At 47.5% G+C, this 27,315-nt stretch overlaps 1 protein-coding gene across 1 annotated transcript; it reads left to right on the top strand.

Annotated features, from left to right (window-relative positions):
* Positions 1 to 742: 742 nt before the first annotated feature.
* ETF1 (eukaryotic translation termination factor 1) lies at positions 743 to 27,315 on the top strand. Its single transcript, XM_075056436.1, has 11 exons — positions 743 to 856; positions 951 to 1,083; positions 16,354 to 16,529; positions 17,346 to 17,485; positions 20,810 to 20,948; positions 21,911 to 22,101; positions 22,630 to 22,759; positions 23,531 to 23,686; positions 24,269 to 24,333; positions 25,575 to 25,722; positions 27,175 to 27,315. The coding sequence occupies exons 2-11, from the start codon at positions 998 to 1,000 to the stop codon at positions 27,255 to 27,257; spliced, it is 1,314 nt and encodes a 437-aa protein (XP_074912537.1). The 5' UTR covers positions 743 to 856; positions 951 to 997; the 3' UTR covers positions 27,258 to 27,315.

The following is a 27,315-nucleotide window of genomic DNA, read 5'->3' as shown; positions in this document are numbered from 1 at the left end:
GGCGGCGGGTTTGCGAGTGCCACGGCCCAGGGAGGACCCGCCGGTTCTGCTTGTGGGACAGCCCGAAACGGGACCAGCTGGAAACACGGCGATGAAACGGCACTGGAGCCATTTACTTGTTTTACCCGTTGCGAGGGGGTGGCCGCAGCCCCCCAAAAACGGCTGCTGGGGGCGGGGGGCGGGTGGTGGTGGCCCAGGGAAGGGGGACACGCTCTGCTCCCCGGCCGGGTGGGCTGCCGGGCTGGGGAAGGGGTCCCGGAGGGTCCCGGGGGTGTAAAACAGGAGGCACATGGCCCGGGGCGGGGGGGGGGGAAAGCAGAGGGTGAAGCCGCCCGGGGGGTGGGTGACACCGGAGCCAGGCGCAGGGCCCGGGCAGGGCGGCAGCGGGGCAGGCCCGGGGGTGCCACAGCCAGGACCCTGCCCCCGGCCGCGCCGCTCCGCTCCCCTCCCGCCCGGCGGGCGCGGCCCCTTTAAGCGCGCCCGGCGGCCGGCCGCGCGGCTCTCGCGAGAGCCGCCGTTGGGCCCCGCCCCGGCTCCTCCGAGCGCCGCGGCCGGGCCGGGGCGGGCCGCGGACTACGCGCCCCATAGGGCCCCGCGCGGAGCAACGGCCAATAGCGCCGCGGGCGGGGGAGGAGGGGCGGGGTCGGGAGGGCTGGCGGCCTATGGCGTGGCGCCCCGCTCCCGCGCGGGGCGGGGCGGGCGGTCGCCCCCCGCCCCGGTCCCCCGGAAGTGATGTCACAGGCCCCATGTGAGCCGATTGCAACACATGCAGCGCGGAGAGGGGGAGCGCGAGCAGCCGGTGTCCGACGTCAGCGCCGCCGCCAGCCGCGCGCCGCCGGGGGGGACCGGGCCTGAGGTGAGGGCGCGGCGGGCGGCGGGGACGGGCCGGGCCGGGGCCGGGGCCGGGGCCGGGGTCTAACCGCTGTGTCTGTGCCGCCGGCCCGCCGCAGGCCGCCGCAGCCGCCGCCGCAGCAGGAGGAGGAGGAGGAGGGAGAAGATGGCGGACGATCCCAGCGCTGCCGACCGCAACGTGGAGATCTGGAAGATCAAGAAGCTCATCAAGAGCCTGGAGGCGGCCCGCGGGTGAGCGGCGGGGCCTGCGCCGCCCCGGGGAGGGGGGGGCGGCCCGCGGCGGGAGGGCGGCCGCGGGGCGGGCCGGTGGCCGGCGGGGGTCGCCCGCCCCGGGAGCGTTACCGGGGCGGGGGGTGGGGGCGGGGGGCGGCGGTCCTGGCCGGAGCGGGAACCGCGGAGCGAGGGGGCCCGGGCCCTGCCGCCGCGGGGAGGGCGAGGCGCGGCCCCGGCCCGGCGGCCCCTTCCCGGGCCCCCGGTGCCCTTTTGTCTCGCCGCGTGGTGAAGCGGCCGGGTGCCTGCGACCGCTCGGGGCCTCGGGCTTGGAGAGAAAAGTAGATTTGCTTGGGGTCCGGCAGATAGGGCCGGGGAGGGAAGGCGGGGGGCTGGGGGGGCCTGCGCCCCCCCCCGGGGACACCGGGGAAGGCTTAGTGGCAGAAAGGAAGCGTAACCGTATTTCCCGCACGGGAAAAGGGCAGCGCCTGCCGCTGGGCTCCCCGCTGGCCTCGGCCTGGTGGCGGCTCGTCAGCTGTTCCGCCGCCCTCCCCGGCCCCGAGCCGACGAGTTCCCTGCGGGGGTGTCACAGGTGGGTGTCCCGGCCCCGCTGCGCCCGGCGGTGCAGAGGGGACGCGCGGGGCCCGTGCTGGCCGCCGAGCTCTGAGGCCGTGCTCCCCCGGCCGCCCCATGCCAGCTGGCAGCGGGGAAGGGCGGATTCCAGCCGGAGTAGAAGGCTCCTCTGCCCCCCGAGCAGGCCTGGGCTCCTCCCGGGGGACCAGCCGGCTTGGGGAGGGCTGGAAGGTAAGGGCAGGGGCGCAGCAGTTACTTTATTCCTTCTCTTACTGACGCTTATTGGGTCTTTCTTCCCCTTTCACCTTCTGGTGTAAGTGCTTAGGTCCATTTCCCTGAAAGCACGTTCTTCCAAAGTTCGGGTAGTGTTAAATTTAATCGTTCTTGTGCTTCAGTTTCTTTTTTCCCCACCAGAAGTAAAATTGGCTGGATGTTCTTATAGCTTGCCCCATGCCAAAGGTGACATGGCGCCTGTTTCCATGGGTAACTCAGAAGTGGCTTCTTGCATTGGTCGGGAAGCCACTTGGGCTTGAGTAATTGTAAGAACTATAGGTACCAGAGCTGTAAAATAGCAAAGAAAGTGCGTGTCTCTGTATGCGACGCAATAAAATAAAAATGAAGGGTGATTCCTTAGCCAGCCTTGTGGCTCCGGTTTCCATAGGCTCATCTGAACCCGTGTTCATCTAGCTGGGGCAGTGCTGGCACCGTACTGCAGCCATCCAAAAGGCAGGTTGCCTTTGGACAGCTCGCGTAAGCCAAGATGCTGTTTTGTTCTTTCCTTAGTGCTGGCATTTGTTCTGGCGTGTGGAGTAGGCATGGAGAATCATTCGGCTGAAAACTAACCCAGGCAGGAGGGGAAAGGGGAGAGAAGAATCCAAGCCACAGTCTCCCTAGATTTTCATGATCCGACTTGTGATGTAGCTGTGCAAGGGATAGGGGTGTGGGAGAAGGGAGTGGGGAACCAGGGTTTTCCCTCCCTGCAGCAGAGTGAACTTTGACTGCTGAAGCTGATCATTCAGCTGTGTCTTCGCACAGTGTTGACAGCATGCCTTGTACTCGCGGGGAGGTCCCAGCAAGCACGGGAGTGTGTAAATGACTTCTGCCGTGAAGTTGAAAGGGCTTGGGGAGCTACGGGCATCCGTTGCAGCTTGTGAAAAAACAGCTATCGGTCCCTGTAACAGCGCTGAGGGAGGCTGGGCTGTGTTTTGGAAATGTACAGTTAGCATTTTTGCTCCCCCTGATTCAAAATGTGGTAGCATAAGCACGTCTACCTTGAGCGGCAGCGCTCGTGTTGTTTGGAATAGAGGAATGTTGCAGAGAACAAGATTAAAACTGGTATTGGAGGTCTCCTGGGAGAGGCGAGGCTGAAGGGCTACCTTGGAGCAGTTAGGGGCTGTTAGGGGTGTCAGCTTCTTGGGGCCACAGCCCGGGTATCTTCCCTCTTCCCCATCAGTGATACCTGGCACATCTCTACTTCGTGGCAAAGATGCTGCAAGCGCAATAAAATGCGTGTAGGAGGTTTAGCTGAGTCCTCTGGATCCAGCATATCTCCTAGATGTCATGATACTGCTGTTCCTTAATTTGATATGTGTGCTAGCTGCTAAACCGCCACCTGACGAAGGCTGCTGATGCTAGCAATCCTTGCTATAAGCAAGGTTATGCTGGTTATGTGTAAATGTGTGTCGTGCTTCCAGGGAGTCCTAGCTAAAATTATCCTAGTCTGCTCGGGCCCAGTAAGGGGAAGAGATGCTGCAACTTTTGCCACCAGAAGCATTAGGCTCCCCGGCACAAGAGGTGTGAGGCAGTGAAACAGGCTTTTCCGGCCTTTGGGAGAGTCGCTTCCTCTTCCTGCGAAGTAGGAAGACCTGTTCTGGGGTGGATTAGGGGGCAAAGCCTTTAAATAGGGTGATGTGGAGGGCCAGGGACTCCTTGGCGTCTCCACCTTCCCTTACTCATGTGCTCCTAATAGTGACCCAGCAGCAGTGTCCCAGTTTCATGTGCTGGTTGTTCCTGCAGTGGATCAAAGGGATGGGAAATGGAGGAAGCTGGAGCTAGATGTTCAATTTGCATGTGGCGGTTGGGGCACCTCTGCTGTTATTCAGGTATTTTGGTGAAATCTCAGTGAAATCTGAAGAATGTTATCAAAATGTTAAGTGAGCATAAGAACAAGGCAATGTTTTTATCGTGTCTGGGATAGATGAGGTAAGTGGCAGTATTTGGTCAGAAAACTAAGGGAGAAGATGAGAGCTTCAGCTGTACCAGAAGCTGATCAGCTGGAGGCCAGCGAGGAGTAAGACTGCTTCTCAAACTTTAAGGTAACATCCTAGCAAGAATGTCCTGTGTTATTTTTCCAGTCCTGCTTAGGAAAGCTGGCTTTCTCGCTGATCTCTGGATAGCAAGAATCTGGCAAATGAACAATGAAAAATAATTTTTAAAACCCTCAAACCCTATCTCTGCTGGCAGGGAGCAGAAGGAGCTTTTATCTCTGTATCTTGCTTCCTAAAACAGAAGTGCCTGTTATCTCCTCCTAGCTCTTCCGAAGTTGAGTTGCAAACTGTCTGATACTGTACAAAGTTAATGAGTTGATTTTTCTGATTTGGTGAGAAGGGAAGGTGGAGTAGCTGGTATCTGCAGAGTATGTATGAGTGAGAGCACATGGGGCCCGAGTTCTGCGCTACAGGCAATTAACCTTTCTAGCCAGAAGAAGACGAGGCTAAAAGGCTGGTGATAAGCAAGTTAAGCCCTTGTGAGAAGTCTAGCCTTGTCATTCATGTCTGATAGCGTGCAGTGCTCAGACTTTGATCAAGCATCTCTTTCAGTCCACAGTTAGTTTTTATAAAACAGAGTCTTGGTGAAAGACTGTGTCCCCCCCCAGAAGTTGCAGCCCTGTCTTTGCATGTGGATGTTGCAGCAGCTCAAGTAGAAGCGGTATTAGCCACAATGTTTTTCCTTTATGCACTCTCTCTCGGGGCTTTTCTGCTGTTGCTTGATGCAGTTTTCCAGTGTCAGTGTTAAACTGACAATCACTCTTTGTTCCTTTGGTCTTTGCAGTTCTGAATAGTTAGCAGGGCTATGGTCGGTTTTTTCTGCTAATCTAAGCTGTAAATTCTTGGCAAAATCAAGTATCAGCCACAACTAGCAGTCTCCTTGCAGGCTTAGGCCTGAGATGTCACATCTGAATCATGTTTGGAAAACTTCTCAAAGTCTTAGAAATGAGGGCTTGCTTGCTTCCTTCCTGCAAACGTCTCTGCTCAGAAACAGTTTACTAACACCTCTGCTGCCCAGATGGACTTTCTGACCCCAAGTGAAAGTGCAGCAGGTGCTGAAGCAGGGTGTGGAGCTGCATTATAATGGTAAAACCTTTAGGAACCTGCTCCCTTGACATCTCTCCTGCCTTGAACTTAAAGGCAGGGCTAGACTTCTGTTCAGATCAGCAGCCCTTATGAGTTATTTCACTGAAACAGAGAAAGAGGAGGCAAAGAGAATGGTGTCTCTGAAGGCTCTGTCTGCAAGCACAACTAAGGTTGACAGACTGTGTTGAAAAACGTTTCTCCAGCTTAAGTATTTTGGAAGGTGGAGGCATATGCAGGCTTCTGAGCAAATGCAGAAACTAAGTCTGAACGAGCAACTTATTCTGGTTATAACTGGAAGAAGTGTAGGAGAATGGAGAAATGGCCAGAGAAGGGGAAGTCTTTGTATCTCCAGAGCCATGGGAAAGCAAAGTGATGCTCTTTCCTGCTGGGGTCTGGATTCTGTCGAGTTGAGACTTCCATCTGCTGTATGGGAGAAACCAAATGTGAGACAAATGAAAAGTCACCAGGAGGGGCAGAGACCTGAAAATGTGTGGGAATTCCTGCAAAATTAAACATATTCTAGTTTGGCTTGAGGGTGGAAAAGCTGACCTGTTGCTTAGACATAAATTATTTGCCCAGCTTGTGTTGCAGAAAGCATCATTTGCAGCTGGGTTCTCCTGCAGTCCGTCTGGAGCCTTGCTGGTCCTGATGGAAGGGCCCAACTTTGGAATTAGCCTCAAGCTGCTGCTGCTTCCCAGCTTTGTGCGACAGGGACGGGAGGCTGCTTGGGAGAAGGTGGGTGGTAGGCTGTGCATCTCTGCGCCTTGTTCTGGTGTGTCCTGGGATGATGCTACGTTTGTGACCAGGGAAGCTGGCAAGGCTGAGACCTGTATGGACAACCTGGTGCTTCTGGAGGGCAAGATAGTCTTGACCTGTTCCCCTCTTAGCATGGTGGGCCTTTCCAAAAGTGACAGAAAAGCCTGCTTTCTTGTGAGTTAACACTGCAGCTGTGAATGCTGCAGCAGCGCTAGCTGCTGAGATGCATTTAGGGAATAACTGGGCTCAGTTGCAAGTAGATGTCCTGTATGGGTTTGCCTTGTTCCTGATTTCTTTTGAATAAAGCGCTGGGAAACTGGCGGTGCTGGGGTTATATTGTGCCACATCGGTGAGCTGTATTTCTCTTCGGAATTAGGCAGTGCAAGTGCTCAGTCACTCCTGGGAGCATCTGCAGCACTTGACTGTAGATGGCTTGTTCTGCTGATAGCAGGTGCTGTACAGCTTCGTTGCACTAAAGTTGCAACTGTGCTGGAATAACTGTTGAATAGTTGAATGTGCTAGAATAGTTTAATCTTAACTCCAGTGTGAATTTCTCTACTGCACCATATATGCATATAAGATACAGTACACCACTGTGTACTGTATCTTATGTGATTGCAACAATACCACCATGTCTAGGCAAGTACCAGTATAACTATCTTGTCTTTAAGTGATGTCATACATCAGGAGGGGGATTTGGTGTGGTCTTTCATCACTGTGACCAGTTTCTGGCCGTGCTGCCAGAGATGTGTTGGTTCAGAGGCTCCCTCCTCTGCTCCCAGGCTGGCAGCAGATCTCCTTCCCTACCTTTTTTATCGGGATCTGTTTGTCGTGGCTGTGTCTTGGGTCTGGGCTCTGGGAAACAGTTTAACTGTTGATACAGGATCTGTTTCTGCAGAGCTGAAGCTTTCACCTTAGGACGCGGAGTATGATGGAGACCTTGAACTGGGCCTGGGTGCGCTGGTCGATCTGTGAAGGGCAGTGCTGTGGCAAGGTACTACTTAGCTTTCCAACTTGTGCTGTGTTAATTACGTTGCAGTGCTGATATGTCATGCTAGTGCCAGTCATGGCGTAGCCTTGAGGATCTCTCCACAGCAAGGTGATGTCTCCAGTGGACCTACCTTTGCTAAAAGTCTTTTGCTTCTGCTGGAATCAGGGCTGGGCCAGCCTTGGGGTAAACAGCTGTCTTTCTGGAGAATGTGAGACAGATGAGTGGGGCAAGGACTGGAAGAGTAGGGAGCGGCACGTGGAATTTATCTTCATTGACAAGAAGTTTTCTGCTTTGGCTTTATGATCTGTCATTAAAGTGTGGCGTATTTAGGGAAGAGGTTATGATTCAAGTTCTTACCTAAGCTGAATTGCTTCCTCGAAGTAGTGCTTTCTCAGCCCGCTTGTCTTAAGGGTAGTTTCTAAAGGAGGTCACGTTTCTGTTACAGAGGTAAAGGCTATAATATTAATACTGCCTTTTGCTTCTGATAGTGTGAGGAGGAGGAGACATTTGCAGAGAGGCTGGAATAGAAGTAGTCCAGGGCAGAAGTGATACCTGAGGGCTCTGTGGCAGGTAATCACGTAGGACGTACTGCAGCTGCTTACGTGCTGTTTTCCTGCTTTGACTGAGTCTCTTCAGGCTGCTGGTCATAGAAGTGCTGGCGTTAGAAGCTGAATGTGGATTTCATGTGAGCAGGGCTGATCAGACTTCTCGGGACTAAGGCAGTGTCTCTTAAGAACTTGTGTTTTGATGGTGTGGAGGGTGGATGGTCTGAGAAATCTGGCACAGGGACGGGGCAGCTGAGAAGGCAGCTGGACCTGGGGAGAATGTCCAAAGGGTCCTGCTGGTTGCCTGTGTTAACTGTTGTAAAACATTTCCTGGGCTTTCTCATTTGCCTGCTCTGCCTGTTCCTTTTGAATTATAGCAACAGTTAGGAAGTGCTGTTTTGAGAGTATGCGCTAGCAAGTGGCAGAAAATGACCTGATCTGGGAGAACGGTTACGTGTCAGACAAGAACTCCAGTCAGTGTTTTATAGCCCTTGGTAGTTCAGCAGCCTGATACCCTTTTTTTACAACTGCGTGAATCATTAGTGAACAGTGTGATTCATACACAGATCATCATTGACATAGAGCTAATGAATGAGCCCCTGACTGCTGGAGACAAACAACGTGGTAAAAGATGGAAATGAGCACCTCAAAAGAGGACAGGCTTTTTTGGCTCTGTGGCAACTGGATTTCTTTTTCCCCCTGTTAGCTCCCTATTCCCATGTAGCTCTGAGGCATTAACATCTTAACAAGCAAATCTGGATTTGTTGCTTCAGTCCCTCGGTGTACATCTTGTACCCAACTGGCCCATTAGCGTAATGCAACAAGTCTTTTAAACTTGGAGCATTAATAATTGGAGAGGGAGGAGGGAGAGTAGGGGAGCTGTGGCAAAACCGAGCCTCCCAGTGAGTCACAAATGTCTGAAGTGCAGAAATGTCTGTTCCACTTACCAGTAATTGGGCATCCGGGCTTTCTGCATGAGGTCAGATGCAGCCAATAAGGCCTATTCAAAACATGCCTACGCAGTTATGTTTTGTGATGCGTTGCCTTTGATCCAAGGATTTCAGAGTGGCATTGATTCACCTTCCCTGTGGGGTGTGCAGTATCCACTTGTGCTGATTCAGTGCTCTTCAGAAATATGGGATGAAGTCAGAGCCTGCTCCTGGAGCTACAGAACTGACTCGGGATCCGGGTGCTGGTGGTTCCCTGGCTCCAGCTGGGGATGGGAGGAAGCTCGGAGGATGGAGCTGCTTACGTTGACCTCTGTGCAGGTAGCACATGCTGGACCAATGGGCAAGGGCTGACTGTTACCTGCTACCTGTGCAGCCTTTGGACACGTGATACCTGGCCAAATTCTCTGCTGTGTGGAGGAATAGAGGTCTATGACCTGATTCTTCTTTCACCTCCTTTCTGTCCCTGGGGAGTGATGCATGCTGAGCTCAGGAGACAGATCCTGGCAGCAGGCCAGTGACTGCTGAGGGGGGGAAAGCACTACCCTGCCTGACCCTTGGTGAGACACTAGCCAGTCTTGCCTCTGCTGCTTTGCTGAAGCAGCCATTTGCTGCCTCCCTGTGGGAAGCTATCCCTTGCTGCTGAAGCAGGGGGGGGCACTGAGGAAAGCAGGCTCACTTCTCTTTTTCCAGGGTGGGTTCTGGCTTAGTGCTTAGCTCCCTAGCTTGCACTTGGTAAGCTTGCTTGGCAATCTGGGGGCTTTTCCTCTTTGAGAAGGTCAGTGGGTTAGGGTAAGAGGGCAGAATACCTTTTCAGGACAGTCTTAATGCCCGTGTTCAAGCTGGTTGTCGTTACACGAAGTAACCAGTAATTTTTCTATCCCATCTGCCAGCATTACAGGAAGCTGATATACAAGACTCCTGTCTAGGGCTCTGGGACAGAACTACAGCTTGAGAGCTTGGCATTGTGTGAGCCACGGTGGCAATAGCTGCATGGTCTCATGCTGTGCAGCTAAGTGATTTTCCTTTGTCCAGGGTAGAGGTGGAATTCAGTGACTGACAGGGGAATTAGCTATTGGAGTGTTTCTTCAGCTCAGGGGAGGGGGGCTTGCTTTCTCCAGTTAATGCATAATCTGAAAAGTACTCTTGAGGAAAGAGTAACTCTGTCTCCTGGCTCTGCGATCCTCCCCTCGTATCCACCCTGCCCCCATCTTGTGCTTTTTCTGTGCTTCTGAGGTGGCATTTGACCCAGAGAGGTCATTGCTGCCTTATTTTTCTTTGGGAACTGGTCTCTTCCATATCTTCGTACCTGTCTTTGGATGACCTGGAAACCTTTGAGGAACAACTTGTGTTGATGTCACCTTTTAGTAGATGATCCAGAGTTCTGGTGTATGCTGTGGCGAAATGCAGAATGCCTCCAAGGTGGGGGTTGTGAGGTTCTTGCTGAAATGATGCTGTAAAAAGTACTGCCAACAGCATGGCTTTCAGCTCAACTTTATATTAAACTTCAAAGGAGCTAATGGTATGTCCCATTGTCAGCTGACCAGTGTTGTGTGCTCTGTTTAGGTATCCATGCAGCATTTGCCTCCTGCTCCAGCTGTGCTTTGAGCCCATCATCTGAACAGGGAGTGGGATTTCATCTATTTCTGATGGAGACATCACAAAAAGCTGTTGCTTCTCAAGCAGCAATTAGATTGAGGCATGTTGGCTGTGTCAGTTGCAAAGTGTTCAACCGATGTTCTCACAGGCTATGCAGTCTTTGGGTAAGCTTCCAGATGACCTTACCTCTAAAGCGCTGAAGGGATCCTAGACTCTTGTCTCTGCTCTTTTGTAGCAGGCTGACAGGATTTCCGGGAAAAGCTTTTGCATCTGCTGTTGTCTCTCTAGATTTGGCATCTCAAGTGGACTTGAGCCACTTCCTATTTGATAGAGGCTTTCTCTTATTAAAAGACATTAATTCTTTAAAGGGCACAGCTATGACCTGTTTATGTACTTCACACCCATAATTCATAAGTTGTAAGAGCAAACGCGTAGAACTTCCCCACGGCAAGGTCAACACTGTTGCATGCAGGGCTTGTATGAATAGGGAGTGTCTAATGGCCTGTGTTTTGCAAGAGAACCCAAACCAGCAATTTTGTACTTGCCTATACCAAAGGACACTTACTTTTTATAGTACTTCATTCAACATCTCTGCTCAGATACAGAATCAAAAAAACCCTGAAATATTCTTTACTTACATCACTGCTTGTGTGGACTGTGCTCTCAACTTAGTCCTTTGCTGAAGTATCCTGCGCCTGCAGCGCTGTGTGGATATTTGTTCAGAAGTAGCTCTCTTCTCTTGGACCTGTGGTATGTGCCTGGTGCAGTTCTGCCTTGGATTACGTAGTTATTGCTGGCACCCATCTTGCAGCTGGCTGTGGATGTGTCAGTGATGGAGCTGGTCTACCCATAGCGTAACTTCAGTAGTCTTGGTTGTCCAGGCAGCTTGGGCTCCTCGGCACCTGTGATGTATGCCCAGTATTCCGCAGTCCTCTTGGATGGAGACCAACAGATGTTACCCTGGGAAGGTAACATTGCTTGAAGCAGTATGTGGCAACAGTTACTTCATAGAAAGCTTCCTAGCTGTGGTATGTGGTTAAGATCAGATTATCTGAAAGCTGTTTGCTCCACGGTCCTGCCAGTCTCTGGCAGTCACACGTAGGCCTCCTGCTGCCCTTGGTTCCTGGGGAAAGCAAGGTGCTCATGAAGATAGCGCCCTGTAAGAATAAGCTCATTTTGAGTCGTAGAGAATGACTGACCTTCCTTGCCTCCGTATCTCCACATTACACAGTGTGCTATTAGTGTAAAATGTTTCATTGTGGAACAACTACAGCTGAGCTGCTGTTTGTCAAGTCTCCTCTGATACCACAGGATAGGCCAGTAACTGCTATTTATATAGCAAGTCTGTTAAATTAATGCTCTCTCTTGCCAGCGCATATCCCAAATTCCAGGAGACAGGTTGAGTGACTGTTCCTCCTCAGACTTCTGGTTGGGATTGCTCTTGTCTGCCAAGTCAAGGGTGGCTACAGTCAATGCTTGCTGGTTTGGTTTTCATGTGGTATGTGGCCATGCAGGTAGCCATTTTACTGACATAATGTGGTGTACGATGGTAGGAGTCTTTTAGAAAACTACTGGACCAGTTTCTAGTTTCAGCTGAAAGCTGAACGTCTAAGGATCTGCTCGGCTGTCCTTCTGATGGGCTTTGAAAGAGCAGAAACCGAATCCCTGTAGATGAAGATGGCCACCCAGAACAGGAGGCTCAACTGCCAGCTGTAATGAAAACTGTCCATGGGGTATACTTGGCAGCTTATTTCAAATGTGATACACTGCTCGCTTTGTGCACTTGCCTTCTGTTGTGGTGGCTTCCTCATGCTGAACCATAAAACGCGTACACAGTGGGCACCGCTCCTGGTGCCAAACGTGGCTTGGGACTCGCACAGCAATCCAGCTGGTTTAAGTGTCTTCTGTGAAATCCCTGCTCTTGCTTCTGGAAAGAACTCAACGGTTCTCTTCCTGGTCTGCAATACCACAGCTGTCATCGGGCACGGTGAGATGCTGTCGGATGATGCCTCTTAGGCAGTGCAGGAAAAACAAGCTGCTTGGATGCTGTAGTACCTGCTTGCAGGAATATTGGCAAAACTTTTCCCTTCAGCTTTTTGGGGCTAGGTTAGCGATGATTCAGCACCACACATACTGCCACTCGCTGTGATAACTTGTTAACATTTGCTTTTAGGCCCCTCTGTGACTGGGAAAGCTGTTTTGTGGTACAGTTGTCTGAAATTCAAACTGTAGTAACACTGAAGTTTTAATAATAGAACAGGCTGTCCTATCCACAAGCCTCAGTTTTCTAAAGAACTTGCTGTCTTGAGAGAGCAAAATGTGTTTGTTTCTGCTTCCCTCTTTCCCCAAAACAGTGCTCTGGCAGGTTGTAGGAGTAAGGTCAGAGCCCACCTGCAGTGGTTTAGGAGCAAAGTTGGAGCCCTGATCATCATCTTCTATCCTAGAGATACCTAATGCTGGTACCTTCCAGGCCATGCTAAATCTGAGCTAATTGCCAATTACTGGCAGGGCTGGCGTAGTGTGAGTAGTAACCATAGTACCCAGACAGTGAAGTGTTTCTACCTTTCCAGAGGTTGGCACTTAATTGCCCCCTTGTTTCTTTGTAGTGTGCAGACAGGTGCCCTTAATGCTCTTAATTGTTTTCTCCTCTCCAGTCCCTTGTGTGATGGCACTGGTCCGGAATGCCAGTTTCTTACAAAGCAAACATCTCTAAGCATTTCGGGTCTCGATTCACATACTTGCATTACAATGGCAGCTATTTGGCTGCCGTGCAGGCACTCCTTAGCCCAGAATAGGGACAGCAACTGTCTAGCTGCTTAAAACTTCCTGGCTCAGTTCAGTCTGAAAGCATTACCTTCCAGCTGATCTTGTATAATTTGTCTTGGGTGCACTAAAACTGGGGGGGGAACCTCTTAGCCATGCTGCATTTTGCCATCGGGATCCTGCTGAGCAGAATATAATCTGGAGTGCTGCGGGTCCATCCTTCCTGCAGGAGCTCTGGGGATAATACAGGGAAGAACCAGCTCAGTGCACGTTCGATCCCGAGCAGCCAGTGTGAGCACTGCCCTTAATCTAGATTGATTACTTAATTGTTCACTGTAACAATTCTGTAATGAAGTTCTGTCTGGCAGCGTGCTCGCTAGGGGATTTGTGGTTGGCAGCAGCCTGCCAGGCAGCAAATGTCCCATGTGCTTCATGCGCAGCAGAGCCTGTTGGTTTTAGAGGTCTGCTGTTTGGAAAGGCCCCTTTCAGGAGGTCCTAGTCAGCATGATTTCCCCTACCTCCTTCCCAGAGGAAATGTACTCAAGAATCTGGTGCGCGGTTCATCTAGCAGCGGTGGAGGAGGTGTACGATTTTGCAGAGCTACCTGTTGTCCTGTTTGGGCACAGTGGCTGCAAAGACCCATAGGAAACCTGGAAATTGTATTACTATGCAGAATAACCTATTTTTTTCTGAGTGTTTTTGAACAGCAGCTTTCTTAGAAACTCTTAGCTACATTTTGTCTTATCGTGGTCAATTTAGCAGATGCAACCACAGGTATTTTTAGACCTTGCCATCCTGCGGTAAGGTCACATACAGGTACAAACTTTCTTTGAGAGGGGAAAACTGCTCTTCTGTGGTAGGATAACAAGGTCTTAGTGGTGTGTGAGGGAATTCTGCAGCCATCCTGGTCACTTGTGTGCAGATCTGCTTCAGCTGGTGTCTTGCTGGTCTCAGCCTCTCTGGGGCATGCTCTAATTTAGTGATGAGACCCTAACTGTGCTTGTTTAAGGAAGAGGGAGATGAGCAGGGGGTGCTGGCTGTTACCTTCAATTAGCTGGCTGCCTAATGAACTACTTGGGTGGATTAGCTGTACCCAGCAGGCGGCAGCAGCAGCATGCTGGCAGGGGTTGCCCCCCCTTGGGGTTCTGGGTGCCCGGGGACACAGGGTGACAAGCCGGCTGACTCGTGTGCTCCAGGCTCCAGCAGCCTGGGATGCCGTGAGGTGCTCTGGCTGCCCGTGGCAAGCTGCGTGTCTCCTATTTTGCTGGATTCCGCAGGAGTCGGTTAGTGCCTGAAATAGCTTTGGCTGTGTAAATAGTGGCGGAAACATGTCAAACCCAAGAAATGCACTTGATGTTGGTGATGGAAGGTGCTTTTGGATATAAATCCAGGGTGGAATTTGCTGAAGGGTTGGACTAAGCACAGTACTGTGCTGTGTTAAACTAGTTTGAGACGTAAATGAGGGAGAACACATCATCGAAGAGACCCTTTTCATTTATTTGTTTGCAGTAATAAATCACGATGGCTTGTGAAGTCCACTGTATTACCTCAGGTAGGGTGCTTTGGGCAGGGTGTTGCTAAGGAACAGTGATTTGACTGACACACGTGACTGCCTTATAGATAAGATGCTGTGTGTAATACAGTCACCAGTTACGGTGGCCCCTTCAAGGTGTGGGTTTGGTACGATGCAGCCAGCTCACAGTACGCAGAGCTGCGCTCTGGCCAGCGGCTCTGCTAATGCCGGTGTTTCTGGGGCAGTGGAACATAACATGAGGCCAGGGGCTGGGGTTTGAGGGGTGTTTTGCATTTGAAAACTGAAGGTAGCTTTAGAAGTGCTTTTTTTACTGAAGAATTGGTCTTGGGAGGGCACATCTGGTCTTCCTTTTTGCTATTTCCACCCACTCCCCTATCTTGCTGTCTGCTCTTCCCCCTCTGTCCTCAATACAGGAAAAATTGCATGAAATCTCTTCCTAGCAGGAGAGCCATGGAGTGCCCAAGGGGCATAACGGTCCCATCTCCCACCTGCCATGTCGGGATGCCCTTAGTTTGTGCAACAACTTAGTTGTGATGTGCAGAGCTTTCTAATCTCTGGGAAGTCTGAGAATCTCTTCTTTCAGAGGAAGAAATGAACTGCGTGAGCTTGCCTCAAGAGTGCTACTTTCAGAAAATTCGGGAAGAGTTGCTTTCATTCTGATCAGCCTCTTACTCAAAGGAGCCTGCTGGGAATGATAGGCCATTATATCTTCCCTAAGGCTTGTGCCATTCACTGGGGTAGCTAACGGCTTTAATTGAGTGGTATATGGAGTATTCTTGGCTGGTGTGACCTGGAAGTCTGATAGCTGTCAGCATGGCTCAAAGCTCCTTCTGGGAATAATGCGTGCAAGTGTCTCTGTGACTTTCTTGATTAGTGTGTATGGGGATCTTGGATATTAAAACCAATTAGTTGTCTTTAAGGTCAGGGACTTATTTGACCTACCAGCATCCATTTCAACTTGGCCTGAATTGAAGATCTTTGGAAGAGGGCTGTACAACTTGTAAAGAGGCTAATGAAGTGCTGCTTTTTAAAGCGCTTCCCTGCTGTCTCTGTAGCCCAAACACTTCAGGCAGGACACTAGTGCATGGCAATCTGAAACAGCAGCAGGCAGGTACTGTTAGGCTTCTCCTACCATAAGAAATGTGAAAGAGCAAAAACCTTTTTTTTTTTTTTTTTTTTTTTTTTTAAGGCTGAAAAGCACTTTGGTTCTCTGACTCAGAATCTGGAGTAGAGGTTTTTTTCAGAGCTTAGCTGGTTTGCCCTTGAGAGGGCTAGAGGACACCATGAGGTATTTGATTTTTATGCCATTACTTTAATGTGAAGTATGAGGTCTGGGTTAAATTTGAGACAATGCAGAAGCAGCAATTCAGACATCTGGGATACTTCAATGGCAAATGGGAGGTACCTGCTGGAAGGCAGACAGGAACTTCCCCGATTTTTGTTTTGGCTTTGGAGGGATTTGAACCATGAAGCTGCTTTGGGGATTAATACCTCTGCAGGACCCACCCTAAAGCCATAGGAAAAACGAATATCATACTTACTTTTTTCATTTAATTTAAGCCAGTTCTGTGATTTGTGGGTTCTTATCTCCTGACTCTGTGCCTGGGCTTGGTGCTTCTGAACTAGCAGTCATGTGCTTAAGCATGCTTTATTTAAAGCAGCTGGCAGAGTTGGTGAGCTTCTCTATAAAGCAGAGTGCTAGTGGGAAAGTAGAAAAGACTAGCTGCTACAAAAGGATCCTTCCAGTTGACTTTTTTGTCTTAATCTGAGGAGAACAAAGTGTTAAAACAGCACTTGTGCTGGCTAGTGTTCCAGCTGTCTGAGAACAAATGGAATGGGCTTAATAATGTCCTTAAAGTATGTGGCTGCATTGTTTTGAATAATCTCTGCTGGGGACTGCTTACATGCCATTAGCTTGCAGCCCTTAGCCTGTATATATGTTCCTCTTTCCAGAGTAGTATCCCGAGTTAAATGGCTAGCTTTTGGAGGACTTGCTTGGTAGTGGCTAACCTGAACGTGTGGTTATGGAGTCAAGTCCTCTGAAGAGCATGTTTTGTTTTCTTTTCTCTCCCATTATTGTCCAGCAGAAGGGGAATTACACCAATAACAGTGAAGTGAAGCATCCTTGGGGGGGAGGGAGGAGAGACAGCTGTGTGCATGGAATATGGTATGAATACACTTGTTGCTTTGGCTGGTGGCTGCTCACAACCCCTCTTTTTTCCTTTCTCAGCAATGGTACCAGCATGATATCGTTGATCATTCCCCCCAAAGACCAGATTTCGCGAGTGGCAAAAATGTTAGCGGATGAGTTTGGCACCGCCTCCAACATTAAGTCTCGAGTGAATCGCCTTTCAGTACTGGGAGCCATTACATCTGTACAGCAAAGACTGAAACTCTATAACAAAGGTAACTTCTAGCTTGTATGGATGCTGGCAAACTTCCCTTACTTGGAAGCAGCCCTAAGTTCCTGCATTATGCAGTTTTCTGCTAATCAAATCTATTGGCCTGTGCTGCTGTTTTGCACTGATATTCCAGGTATGTTACCCATGGATGGCTACTTCAGGGGTAGACCTTGGGACTGGAATAATAAGATGGTCCTTGTCTTTAATAAGCGGGCTCATGATTCTGTCCTTAGCAGTGCTAACTCTTCTAAACTTGGCCAGCCTTAAGAGCTATTCCACAATAGTTCATCTGCATCAAACTAGTGATTTTCCATCAGGCAGAAACTTAGTATGCCTTATGCATGCCACTGTGCAGCTACCATAGGAAATACACCCAGGTCATCTAAAATGAGGACTGGAAAAGTTTGTCATTACTGTCTTTACACTGGCAAGTGGCCTTCGTTGAGATGGTCAGTCTATAAATCGCTGTATAAGAACTAGGAAAGCTTCATGGGGATGTTCAGCCTTTTTCTGGATTCTATGAGCTTGTGAGCTCATGGGTTTAACAGACAGGTACATGTTCTTGCAGCTTTTTTGCAAGTCTTTCCATCAGTGTTACCTTTAGCTTCCTGCTCCAAGCCGTTCAGTATAGGTGCGCTAAATTAGTTTGTTTTCCATTGTAGAGAGCTGGGAGGGAATGAGGTGGGGGAAATGGAAAGTAAAAAATTTGGGAACTTCAATTTCAACTCTGCCTTAAATCTCAAGGCCTAGTAGTTAGCTTTTGATGGGTACAGCTTGCAATATTTCTTAGTGATCTAAAATTGCATTGTGTCCTTTATAGTACCTCCAAATGGTCTGGTTGTTTACTGTGGAACAATTGTGACGGAAGAAGGAAAAGAGAAGAAAGTCAACATTGACTTTGAACCTTTCAAACCAATCAATACATCGTTGTATTTGTGTGACAACAAATTCCACACAGAGGTAAGAAGTCTCCTATTGCCTGCTGGTCTTGCAGTAGTCAAAGTCAGACTGCTTTGCTAGACTCACTGGAACAGTCCTTGGTGTGCTTGGGTCCACAGTTTGTAGAACAGCAGGCTTTAATTAAGACATCCTGCTGGTGAAGCCACTGGATGGCTTGTGACTGGCTAGTATTCAGAAATATGTGATATTTCCTAAAAGGAGTTGAGATATTGTCCAGCTCCTCCTACAGCTGACTTTATGGCCCAGCTAGTAACTGCTGAGTTTGTGTAACCCACAGACATAAGCTTTTCTCTGTAACTGGAGGCAGGTTTTTTTTCTTAACCTTAGAGCCCCATAGATGTTATTCCAAGTCAGGCCTTAAAGTAATGCCAAGATAATATTAGTGTTGCCAGTCTTGATATCAGATGTGTTAACTGAGACCTGTGATGGAGAACTGGCATGTGCCTAATCTGTCTGGGGTAAGGTGGGATTATTTTTATCCAACATCTACCTATCTTAGTTAAATGAATGGTTTGAGGCATATTTAAAGTAATGTGGATTACACTAGTCTCGACTGCATGAAGTCAGTTTATTGTGTCTGTTTTGGCTCTGTTGGCCCTTGCAGAGGTCTCAATATTTGTAGTAGATGACTGGCTGCCTTTCACGTCTATGGCGTTCACCGTGATAAATGTGTGGACTGAGACTTAATTGCCTGTCATCAAATCTGTGTGACATGGGCTTGACAGGCCCTTCAGTGATGTAGTTCTGCTTGTTTGCTTGGGTTTTTGGAGGTCTGATCCATGATGGGGTTTCAAAGGGTAAGAGTAGTGCAGGAAGGAAGGGTATGCTTGTTGTGCAGGTGAGGTACATCCCTATTATTCTGTCTCCCCATCAAGGATGAAATCCCAATACATCTTTGACCTACCAGGAATAACAAAACTGCGCACAGGTACAGCTCTTGTGTTCTGCTGAGCCCACACTTCCATAGGCAATTGAAAGCAAGAGGTAAATAAGAGAATTCAGGAGAGAGCCAGAGGTGCAAAGCCAAGGGAGATGTTTGTCCCCGCAGTTGTTGGCAACGGGTAGATGGTGGTGGGTTGCCTTCTGCCCTATCAGGAAAGGGATTAATTTGGTCTTGGCTGCAGCTACTGCCTCAGGGCACTGATTCAATACAAAAAAAGTAGCTGCTGCCCACTGGGCTGTTCCCAGGAGGCAGCTGTAAATACACTCTTGCTGGTGTGTAGCATTGCTCAGCAAGAGAGTGGCAATAACTTGAGAGGAATTTGTGGTAATTGCTGCTGATGATGATGTGATTACTAGCGGCACCTTTCTCCATGGGCTGTTTGCTCTCCTGTGTCTCTTGAGTATGTGATTATTTTACTTGGTATTGTCTGCACTGCAGAATCAAATCTAGCTGTAAAAGCCTTCCGTATACTATGTTGAGCAACGAGATGATGTTAGCACTGAAGTCTTGATTTATCTGTCCGTCTCATTTGGTTGTAGATCTGTGCTTTTAACCCAGTGATTCCCCCCAACATACAACTAGAACTCAACAGCTAGGGCATCTGGCTCAGTACATCAGCAGATTTCCTATGAAAGTGAGGGTGTGTCAAGGAGCAGAAAAAGGATGTGGTCTTCACCTTTAGGCTGAAGCTGGAAAGAGGAAACTCGGCCCAGGCTGAAGGAACAGAATAAAAGCAGTAGTCCCTTTTTTGTGCTTGGTAGGTCAAACAGTGGAAGTGCTGACATAAAACGAATGAAGAGGAAACTGAGGGAATCGCTGATCGTTGGATACTTTATTAAAATAAGAGGGAACCAAGAACATCAGAGCTGTAGTTATCTGCTGCCTGGCAAGAGTATCTGATAAGATTTCCTCTAGATATTTTATTGCCTGTGTGAAACTGAAGTAACTTCCCAAGAGGGATGTGAACCCTGATGTGTGTCTGAAGGGTAGGATTTACAATGACTTATTTTGATACCTTGGCTGGAGCGTTCATTCCAGTCACACGATTTGCTTGGCTCTGTCCCAGTTAAATAGATTGCAACGTAATATGCCACTTCCTCCTCTCATTCATCCCACTGCTGAGGAATTAATACAGAATATTTATTTTGGCCAGTAGATTCCATTAAACCTTAGTGTCAGTTTCTTTTAAGCTTGAAAGCTGTAGACTTGGTTGTGTGGATTTTGGATAAAGATGACTGATGGTTTTTATTCTTTCCACTCAGCCCAATAATCAAGCTGGCAGGCGTGCAGGGAGTTAAAGGTCCTGTGCAGTAAACCAACACCATCATTCTTTTGGTATTAAACTGGTGACTTAAAACAATCTGGAATTTGACAAGTTCTCCGTCCTGCTGATGTGTTTTTGCCAGCCAGAAAGAGGATTCTTGCTATTACGTTTATTGGGCATGTATAAGTGAAGTGTGTGTGTGCTGAATGTGCCTACCCGCTCAGGCTGCCCTTGAGGGAACAGCAGCTGACACATTCTCTGGAAAAAGGAGTGTGGAGTTTGGGTAGTTGTGGGTGTCCCACACCACCAGAACCAGGACTGGGCAGGAAATTGGACAAAAATGACTCAAACACCTTGATACTAAGCACTGCTTTAGTTGTTAGTCAACTTAAATGACCTTACAGGATGAATTTAGCTGCCCTTTCTAAAGGGAAGAAAATTGAAGGATAACTTCATTATCCAGCAAATATTATTGCTGTCTTCTCTATAGCCAGTTATGCACAGGACAATTATGGCTGCTGTTACTTAACTCTGCTTTGTAAGGCTGAATTTGTCATAGCCACTGTTCATCATTCTACTTTTGGGACTTGAAGTCAGCAAGCAGGTGGAGCAAACCAGTATTTGTGGTAGCTGGCAAGTTGAAAGCTGGTTTGTATTGGGGCTTTGTAGTATAAAACTGACTGACCGGTGAACTAAGCAAGTTCTGCTTTCCTGGCTGGAATGCTGGGAAAATTACTCTTCCAGTTTTGCCGACCAGAGAGGTGATGCAGCCTTGTAGAAGTGTGATCTGTTTCACTAACACTTTCTGGAGCAGATCTTGAGGGTTTTACTATTAGACCTGCCTGTGATGTCATATGATGAACTGGTAATGCTGTGAAAATAGTTATCAAGCTTAAACATTAGTTTTCTTTGTGCTCTTGGCAGCATTGTGTGAGAGAGTAATCAGGGGTAGTCTCAACTCTTGAATCTGCTGCTCTTCCTATAGTGTATTTGCAAAAATAGCAATGACACCTATGGAACTAAAGTTTATTGAGGTATATTGTTTCTGGTAGTCTTTCTGAACCAGGGTCCTTAATAAACTGGTGCTTACTGCTGACAGCATCATTTTCTGTTCCAGGCTCTTACAGCGCTACTTTCCGACGACAGCAAGTTTGGCTTTATTGTAATAGATGGTAGCGGTGCACTTTTTGGAACTCTTCAAGGAAACACAAGAGAAGTCCTGCACAAATTCACTGTGGATCTTCCAAAGAAGCATGGTAATGCACCAGCCCATCTCTAGACTGTTTGCAGCAGAATATCATGGGATGGGATGCGAGGGTAGAAGCAGGGAACTTGGTCTGTAGATGTTTAGTTCTAGTCAATTCTTTGCTCCTCTGAAATCTGACAGCAAATCCTCTAGTCTGAGCCTTCTGTCAAAATTAATGAATCACAGTAATGTGCAGTTCATCTTCTTAAAGTGGCTCTTCTTATTTTTTGGCACATGTGACCGTTTACTTGGTTTTGGGACAGTCTTAACTAGATATTACTAGCACAAGTAGTAATACTACTTGGTAGCATCTTTAAAGTTTGCATCTGATGGTGTTGCATGCAAACCACAGCGAAAAGCAAGAAGCTGTTCCTTGCAAGAAGCACAGAAGTCTAATGGAGCAAGCAAAATTCTAGTTCTGTTACATGATGCTGTATTGTAGTGAGCCACCAATGAATTCAGCAAATTGTCTGTTAGCTACTCCTGGGTTACCGTCCCTCTCTGTAGATTAGGATGGGACAAAATGAAATAGAAGCGTCTCCCCTGTTAAGTCTCTGCAGCAGACACTGCTGGAATGCATTGCAATGGCAAGAAAAGTATATGAGGCAGTGTAACAAAGGAAATGGCTTTTAATGAAGGTACAGGACATAGAAAAATGTGTACAGATGTTCAAAATTTCTATAGATAGTTGCAAGTTTGTATAAAAAGAAAAAAACCCAAAAAAACAAACAGAAACCCCCATATTGCCCTCTGTGGGATACATGGAGAAAAATCTCTTGCTGTGAATGAACTCTCTTTATTCACTTGCTGTTTCAATGAGTGCCCCTGGCTCTGCTTGTGGCAAACTAATTCTGAAGGCTGCATCTGCCCTTGGCTTCAGTTATTCAGGGCCCTGTTGGGACCACATACTAATAATCTTCCTGAAATGAAATGACTTCTAAATTGCTACCTCGCATCTGTTCTTTCATAAAGGTAGAGGAGGTCAGTCTGCCTTGCGTTTTGCTCGTTTGAGAATGGAGAAACGACACAACTATGTAAGGAAGGTAGCAGAGACAGCTGTGCAACTGTTCATTTCTGGTGACAAGGTGAACGTGGCTGGTCTCGTTTTAGCTGGATCAGCTGACTTCAAAACTGAATTAAGTCAATCTGACATGTTTGATCAGGTGAGTGGCCTTTTCTGAGCAAAGCCCAAATGTTTAAGCTGTCAGTAGTAACATGGTGATATTAGTAGTAGCTCTGGTTTAAGATGCATCTCAGGAGGAATGTAACTTTGGCATCTTAAGTGATTTGATCAAAACTAAAAAACTGATATATCCTAGAGAGGTCTCCCTTTCCTAATACCTCCTGCAAGGAGGTAGGATCTCCTTTTCTTAGTAACAGTGCTAATAAGACCTGTCCTCCCCATTTTGGAACTGGTGTTCATGTTCTCGGTGTTCCCAAATCTAAAGTAGAAGCTTTATTGGAATTAAATTCCACTAAACCTAATCTCTGTGGCACTGTTGACTGAAAATTGTGCTTCAATATTAAGCATTCAGAGGTACCTCTGACTCAGAACTTCTGCTTGCAAGTGAAGCAAAATAGATTAATGCCATGACTCTTGCCAGGTACTTATTCCTGTGGCATTATGAAGTAGTCTTATGGCAGTGCTGTGTAACAGACTCTTTTTCATGTCTCTTTTTTTTCTTGTTTAGCGGTTGCAATCCAAAGTGCTCAAACTAGTTGACATTTCATATGGAGGAGAAAATGGATTCAATCAAGCAATTGAGTTGTCAACTGAGGTCCTCTCCAATGTGAAATTCATTCAAGAGAAGAAACTAATAGGTACGTGACTACATGCTCAGCCTTTTCCTGAGCCAGGTATGCTTGACTGAATGTGCTGATCTTGCTTAAGACCTCCTGGTAATGCCTTTGTGTGCTGCCTCAGCCCTGCAGTGCTTTCTGAGTTGAGCTGAACATGACTTGTAGTGCTTCTTTCTGTTACCTGGACACTTTCTCAAATGCTGCAGGACTTCAATGAGACTTTAAGGAGTGGGGGTTTTTGTGGTGGGTTCCTCACCCCCAGACTTCTTGGATCTTCTCTGCTTAACTTTTCATCAGAGATCACCTTAGTTTCAGGCATTCTGGTAACATTTGGGCGAGAGGGGAAAAAATGCCTCCTCAGATTGTTTGCATCTTCAGCAAGAAGAGAGTTAAGATTTATTTTGTTTTAAGATGGCAGTAGAAATGATCTTTTGTTTGACTGTCAGCAGACACACATTGCTAATCTGAAAGCACAAGAGGGCAATAGTAACAGTAGCTACCTTATACACTGAAAAGAGTGAAGTTAAATGCTGCCTGCTGGTGGGTTAGTCTAATTGATTGTTTCATAGCTAAGGTGAGCCTTTCAATGGGGTTAAATTCCCAACTTTCTGCCGATGAATGTTGAAAATTACATGCTTTGACTTGTTATCATACCCCTTGCTTTCTTCAGCAGCATCGCAGTCTCCTTTTCCAGTTTCTTCTTGCATCTTGCATTCAAATCAGGCTTGTTAAAAATCCACGTGGCATGATCAGTGTTCGTGACAATCTCTTTTCATTGTATCCTGGCTGCAGGACGATACTTCGACGAAATCAGCCAGGACACAGGAAAGTACTGTTTTGGCGTTGAAGATACACTAAAAGCTTTGGAAATGGGAGCAGTAGAGATACTGATAGTCTATGAAAACCTGGATATAATGAGATACGTTCTGCACTGCCAAGGCACGGAGGGTAGGTTGCGCTTCTGTGAGACTGAAAGGTCCATGAGAGTTTAACACCTAAGCCATCTCACTTGGAAAGATTACACTGGAGAAACTCCCTAAGCAGATTTTTAAGGACTTAGTCAAGGGGGTGTTGTGTAGGCAGGTCACTAACTTGCAGCTTCCCAGCTACTCTGGGGGGAAAGTCAGAAACTAGCAAGCTTCCACTGTGGAGAAAGAATTCCAGTGCTGGGGTGGCAAGTTGTCACAGAGCTAGCATGAAACCTGCCTTTCAGTTGTGTAAGTTTGTGTGATACCAGTGCATTACAGAGGGGAGACTGAGTTGCCCTTGTGGCCAGAAACACAATTCTTACTGATTGGAGACAAACCATATGCCTACAGCACAATCTCTGCCTTTTTTGGATTTGGCACTACAGTTATTCTCTACTGGTGTGCCCTGTTTGGTTTCCCATAGAGCTTCGGTTAGAAAGAAAGGCAGCGTCAGTGACCAAACCCTCTGCATTGTAATTGCTGGTTGTTGTCAGTCTCTTTCTGTCTTTAATCTGCATCCGATAGTCTTATCCAACCTAATTTTTTTTTCCTCCCTTCTCAGAGGAGAAGATCCTGTATTTGACACCAGAGCAAGAGAAGGACAAATCCCACTTCACAGATAAAGAGGTATTTCAGCTTTGGGGCTTGTAGATTTATTCTTAGTGTACTGGTGCAGCATTCTGAATATCTGAGCTTAGTTTGTCACGAGCATGTGAGCACAATGATCTTTCTGGCACTCAGATGAGACTTCAAGACAGTAGCCTGTGGTTCCTCCTGTTCACCTGCAAAGTAACGCCTGGATTCTAGACTTGCTTTTCTCCAGTCTTTCTTACTGCCAATTCCAAGGTCATGTAAATGATTTGAAGTGACAGGCAAAAGGTCTTTGGCCACCATCAAACCACCTGCTAGAAGAGTTTGGTAGCCACCATACAACCTGCAGGCTAAGGTCCCAAACTATTATTACTCCCTGCTTATTGTGTACTGATTTGATCAATACAAAGCAACTGTGAGGCTAGAAACTATTACATGGATGTAAGTGCAAGAGAGGGTTTGCTTCTAGATACATTTGAAATGTGGATCTGTCACTCACCGTCTGTGAGTTTTTCGCCTGGGCAGGTCAAAAAACCCTGACTGGGAGGGGATCTGTATTACTTTGCAGAGTAAGCTGGGCAAAAAAGTGCAAAAAGGGTGGTGATCTGTCTCATATTAGGACTACCAGGGTAGCTGTTTCCAGCTGCTTTCCCTCCTGGTGGGGTAACCGCTAATTCCTTCTGTGCACAGAAGGTTTACAGTGTTATCTGCAGTAATGTAGTGTTTCTGTGCCAATAATCACTTGACCTTCTACTTAACAAAACTATGCTTTTTGCCTCTGTATTTGCATAGATCAGTATTTCCTAGAGTAAACAGTGCCTGGTTAGATGAGTGGCAATGGACTGTTTGCAGGGTATAAAGCAAATCTAAAGAAACAGTGAAAACCAAGGGTGTAGCATGAGGTGACAGTTGAGCAGTAGAATAAACAAGGCATTTTCTCTCCAACTTCTGCTATAACTTCTGTAGTATGGAGACCCGAAACAAGGCCTGTCAATATTTAATTTCTTAGCACCAGAACCTTCTGCTTGTGCCAGCAGTTGTCTGATATAGATGTGTCAGGAATGACTACCACCTGGAGCCTGGCAAGTGGTTGGGCTGCTCCAGCCTGTGGAGCATGAAGGTTGTTGTCTATGTGTTTAAGACTGAAAAGACAGTGGTGATGTTTAAGCCAAAGATAACTTTTGGTATGAATTTTCTCAAAACCTAACATGCAGTGACTGTAACATTTTATTTTATTATTTTATTTTATTTTTTTCCCTCCTCAAATGTTTACGTAGACTGGCCAGGAACATGAACTGATAGAAAGTATGCCCCTTCTGGAGTGGTTTGCAAACAACTACAAGAAATTCGGAGCAACATTGGAAATTGTTACAGACAAATCACAGGAAGGATCCCAATTTGTGAAAGGATTTGGAGGAATTGGAGGTAAACTGCAAGAGAGAAATGTGTTTAATGTGTTTGTATTTTTTAACGGTTGATTTGATAATCTGGTGCCAACACAAGTGGGATTAATCTTACTCCTATTAGTCACAATACCAGTTCAAGAACCTACCATGTTCATCAGGGATCTCCAGGTGAATTCATTCCATATTCAGCAAGATGATGCTGCATGTTAGGCAGCTGTCACTTTCTGTCTGTGTTCCTCAGATCCCTTTGTCCTTCAGAAGGGCTGTGAATGGCTTCACTCTGTCTCTGCACAGTTGTTGTTTTGTGGCAGAGCATGCCCTGCTGTGTAGAAGTTGGGTATGACAAATACCACCCTGGTTTCTGAAGCAGTTGGGTATCTGTTATTCATGTCCCGGAAATCCCCTGTACTTTGCTCCCCCGTCTTCCGCTTCTTTTCAAAATAAAATTATTTTTAGCCCAACCTCATGGAGAAATGAGGCTTCCGAAATCCTTCGGTCCTTACCTTGAGCTCACTGACCATTTTCAGCTAAGTCTGGCAGAGGTGCAGATAGCTTATGTGCTTCAGTCTGACAAAAATCATTAGCAGAGTAGAGCAACAGCACCTGCCGTGCACCTTATTCTCTGCAGATTAGGGATTCCAGGGCAAAGCTCTTGCTTATTTGCTGATAAGCCAGCTGTTGCCACTTGCTGTGTTTAGGTTGATGGATGTAAAACAGAGATGAGTGTATTGAAAAGGGAATTTCTAGGGGCCACAAAACATCAATCAGAAAGAAGCAAGCTTGAATTGTTTGGCTACATAAGGAGCAAAAGGTTTCTAAGCTTTCAGGGTTTGTAATTCCAGGAGTCATTCCTGTCCCCCCAGATCCAGCCTCTTTGCATGGAGGGATACTCTTTGCTACCATGCTCCAGTCCCTGTAGACTTGAAAGGAAATACTCCTTGAATACCCTTCACTTAAGTAAATGTTTCTTGGGTAAAGGCTTCCCAGAAACCCCAGTTGGTGTTTGGGGTGGGAAGAGTCCAGGAAGACAGCCACTACCTACTGCTTTTACTCCATTGTAAAAGTTACTTCAGTGCCAGCTGCCTTCTGCATTTAACTGATAGGCCTTTTTCTGAGCAGTTATATTAGGACAAATGATCTGTTACTGGTGTTTTTTTCGGAGATACAGTCCTCCTAGAATAGGCTCAGCTTTTCCAGAAGAAAGCTGGCCTATGCTGGGCAGGTAGGTATTTCTTCTTTTTGGCAATAAATGACATTAGGCTTGTGACATGGATGTGGTGTTTTCACTCTAGCTGCATGTCTGCTGTCGATCATCAGTTTGAGCCTAACTTGCAATACAAGTGTTAAGTCAGTTTCTGAAGATTTAATTGAGAAACTCTTGACTTACAGTAGACAGGGCTTAGTAAACTGTTTAAAATGCCTTTCTAGCTCTTTGAATTTTGAAGAAGCTAAAGCGTGTTGTTTTTACCAGGTATCTTGCGGTACCGAGTGGACTTCCAGGGAATGGAATACCAAGGAGGAGACGATGAATTTTTTGACCTTGATGACTACTAGGTAGTCGACCTGGGTCCGGCAAAACGTGCCTCGCCCCTCCAGCATCCAACCCAAGGAG

Source organism: Buteo buteo, chromosome 24 (assembly GCF_964188355.1).
Source record: "Buteo buteo chromosome 24, bButBut1.hap1.1, whole genome shotgun sequence".
NCBI lineage: Eukaryota > Metazoa > Chordata > Aves > Accipitriformes > Accipitridae > Buteo > Buteo buteo.
The sequence above is the reverse complement of the archived record's forward strand: the minus strand, read 5'-3'. Positions and strand labels throughout refer to the sequence as shown.

Excerpts from the sequence above, each read along its gene's own strand:
- ETF1 (XM_075056436.1), top strand. The coding sequence starts at position 998 with ATGGCGGACGATCCCAGCGCTGCCGACCGCAACGTGGAGATCTGGAAG. Across the intron at positions 16,530-17,345 it reads ACTGAAACTCTATAACAAAG|TACCTCCAAATGGTCTGGTT; the intron begins GTAACTTCTAGC and ends TGTCCTTTATAG. Across the intron at positions 25,723-27,174 it reads AGGATTTGGAGGAATTGGAG|GTATCTTGCGGTACCGAGTG; the intron begins GTAAACTGCAAG and ends TGTTTTTACCAG.